Here is a 3,661-nt window from a genome sequence, read left to right as displayed (position 1 = left end):
GAGATGCAAATCAAAACAACAATGAGGTACCATCTCACACCTGTCAGAATGGCCATCATCAACAAATCAACAAACGACAAGTGCTGGAGAGGATGTGGAGAAAAAGGAACACTTGTGCACTGCTGGTGGGAATGCAGACTGGTGCAGCCACTATGGAAGGCAGTATGGAGGTTCCTCAAAAAATTGGAAATAGAACTCCCATTTGACCCTGTGATCCCACTACTAGGAATATATCCCAAGAAACCAGAAACACCTATCAGAAAGGATATATGTAACCAGATGTTCATAGCAGCACAATTCACCATAGCTAAGATCTGGAAACAGCCTAAGTGCCCATCAGTCGATGAATGGATTAGAAAACTGTGGTACATCTACACGATGGAATACTATGCTGCTGTTAAAAAGAAGGAACTCCTACCATTTGCAACATCATGGATGGAACTGGAGAGCATTATGCTAAGTGAAACAAGCCAGTCAATGAAGGAAAAAATACCAGATGATCTCACTCATTCATGGATAATAAAGACCATTACAAACTTTTGAACAATAATAGATACAGAGGCAGAGCTGCCTCAAACTCATTGTCAAACTGCAGTGGGAAGGCCAGAGAGAGTTGGGGGGCAGGCGGGAGGGGAGTAAGAGATCAACCGAAGGACTTGTATGCATGCATATAAGCATAACTAATGGACATAAGACACTGGGGGGTAAGGGAGGGTAGGGGTTTGTCAAGGGCGGGGGGGAAAAAAGGACACTTATGTAATACCCTTTGTAATACTTTAAGCGAAAAATAAAAAAAAACAAAAAAAACAAAAAAAAACAAAAAAAAAGCACATACAATACATACATTGGAATATTAGGCTTAAAAAGGAAAGAAATTCTGACACATGCTGCAACATGGGTGAACATTATACTAATATATAACACTAGATGCACTAGGTTACAATATGACCAATAGTGCATTTGTCCACTTTTATGAGGCATCTGAAATAGTCAAATTCATAGTATGAGAACTCAAAGGGTAGTTGCCAGAGGCTGGAAGGATAGGGGAAAGCAAGTGTTACTGTTTAAGGAGTAGAAATTTTCAGTTTTTCAAGATGAATGGAGTTCTAGAGATAAGATAGTGGTGCTTCTTGATCAACAATGTAAGCGTACTTGGTATCACTCAGTTGTACACCTAAAATGGTAAAAATTTACATTAAAATGGCAAAATGTTAATAACTTAAAAATTTTAAACACACTCCTTTTCTGATTTCTACTGTGCACATCTGCTTTCCAAATCTTATATAATAAAAGGCTAATATGTAAATTGTCCCCTTGACCTTGAGTTCAACAAGGGACAAGGCCGGCCAGCAAACAACCCACAGCCCCTCTGCCTAGCCATTCCCAACCCTGATCAGGCCCCACATTACAATCAGGGGCAGGGCCAGGCTGCCAACTGTCCTCAGCCCCTCCCCCAAGCCAGCCCACCTGATCACCCTGATCAAGGCAGGCCGGCTAGACTCCACATGTGCATGAATTCATGCACTGGGCCTCTAGTGTAAATATAAAAGTGAGTACAATACAAGGTCACTTATGAAACCCCCATTACCATTCAAACTATAAGGCACTAAGACAATGGGATTAGACATAGAAGGAGGAATTATTAGAGAATGAGGATTTGGGATTGTGGAGCACTGATAAAACAAAGAAAGAGGGCAAGGAAGTGTGCGACTGTGCAACATGATGTCAAAAAGCTTTTAGAATGGTGGTAAAGTTAAGGACAAGAGTAGAAAAAATAATTCACACTGCTTCTTCACAAGGTTTCCCTAGAGCCACTAATTATTGATCATTTTATGAGTAAGACTGGTGGAAGACAGGTAAATCTGAAATGAGCTCTTCCATGCTAGAGTATTAATAAGATGGAAGAACACAAACTTTGTCACATAGTAGGCACCTTCGAAAGTAAAGGAGGGCACCTTACCTCAGCTAACAAATATAACTTAAACTAACTCAGTAAACAATATAAAAGACCATAACGTAAAAAAGAGAAAAACAGAAAGATTCCATAGCCTTCGTTATTAAAAACAATGCCTTTAAAATAAAATATACTCAATAAATATTTATTGAACAAACTGATAGGGAAAATCTGACAATTTTACATAGTTTCACTGATTTTTGAGTCAGATGTTTCTGAATTTCCTTAGTCAATTCTTCTAGCTCAATCTGTCACCAATGGTAAGTTGTTTATTGTGGCTCTTCTTTATATCCAATAAGCAATTTCAACCCAAATATTCAAAGATATGGATGTTTTTGATGAATGATAACTCTACACATGGTCCATGAACGTAGAGAGGTATTTTCATAGAGTGTTTTCCCTCTAACCCTACCTACACCTGTGCTGCCACAGCCCTTGTCGCTTCCTGTCTGTGATTACAATTCCTCGCCTTGGTCCCTACAGCAGGTGGATGCATGAAGCAGAGCCCTGGGGTTTTGGTACACCTCCTTCTAACACGCCTCTCACTGTGGGCTCACTCAGGGCACAGAAATACACTGCTGAGTCCTCCAGCTGTGAAGCTGAGATGACAAGGTTGGCAGAACTCTTTGCTTTCTGAAAATTCAGTGAGTAGCGGCCTCCTGTGGCATTTTGCTGGTTGTAAGAGTCCTGACGAATGAGGAAAACCATCGCCCCACTGCTGAGCTGCTTGTACCAGAATAGACTGTAACTTGTAACACTGGTGTCATATGTACAATCCAGGCTCACAGCCTCCTTCTCCTGCACCAGGATTGCTTGTTGGCCTTGAGTTACCTTCTGGGCAATACTGGACCCTGAAAGAAAAAAATACAAACAGAAGGTTATGGGATAAGTGGTGTGGGACAGAAAAAATATATATATTTTGTATATATGTCTCCTTTTTCACCAATTAACGCTCCCCCCCCCCCCACCAGCCATTCCCACCCCTGGGAAACCCGCCCCCCCCCCGACACTAACCCAGTGTCAGTGTCCATTGGTTATGCTAATATGCATGCATATAAGTCCTTTGGTTGCTCTCTAACTGCCCCCCCCCACACACACACCTCCCTTGCCATTTGTCTCAGTATCTATTTTTGATCATCAAATTATGTTGATCATTATATCCCTCATATGAGTGAGATCATGTGATATTTATCTTTCTCTGACTGGCTTATTTCGCTTAGCATAATGCTCTCCAGTTACATTAGTGCTGTTGCAAATGGTGAAAGTGCCCTCTTTTTTATAGTGGAGTAGTCTTCCATTGTGTAGATGTGCCACACAGAAAGAATTTTGTTTTACTCCCAGCCAGCTTTCCTTCCCAGGGTACTCATACAAGACTGCCTGCACCCCTGTTGTTATGCCACAGAGAAGACCCATTCCCACTGGGGCATCCTTACCTAGCCACATGGAAGTTATGACCACCCTCAGAAGACCGGACACTAACATGTTCAAGTTCTCCCACTTGGTGGAAGATATCTTCTTTTTCTTCCTCAGTGTCAGGGCTCTGCAAGGCGAGGTGACTGGCAGATGGAGAGCAGAAATGCTGAGCTGTGTGCTGCTGCTGCCCCAGAACAGGAAGCAGGGTTTCTGGTGCAGCACGTTGCTGTGGGTCACGTCAGACTTTCTATGTACCGGGTGGGAGCCTCACCAGCCCACACTTCCTTTTGCATT

General features: G+C 42.3%; 1 gene segment (V, D, J or C); it reads right to left on the bottom strand.

The window, feature by feature from the left end:
• Positions 1-2,431: 2,431 nt before the first annotated feature.
• LOC139007183 (T cell receptor alpha variable 14/delta variable 4-like) lies at positions 2,432-3,436 on the bottom strand. The segment is given in 2 exon segments: positions 2,432-2,805; positions 3,388-3,436. Coding segments are annotated over 2 exon segments (423 nt in total).
• Between the last annotated feature and the right edge of the window lie 225 nt (positions 3,437-3,661).

Source organism: Myotis yumanensis, unplaced genomic scaffold (genome assembly GCF_028538775.1).
Source record: "Myotis yumanensis isolate MYYU_CA2020_CCGP unplaced genomic scaffold, mMyoYum1.0.hap1 SCAF_1, whole genome shotgun sequence".
Classification (NCBI taxonomy): domain Eukaryota; kingdom Metazoa; phylum Chordata; class Mammalia; order Chiroptera; family Vespertilionidae; genus Myotis; species Myotis yumanensis.
Note: the sequence above shows the minus strand (reverse complement) of the source record. Positions and strands in the feature narration are given on the sequence as shown.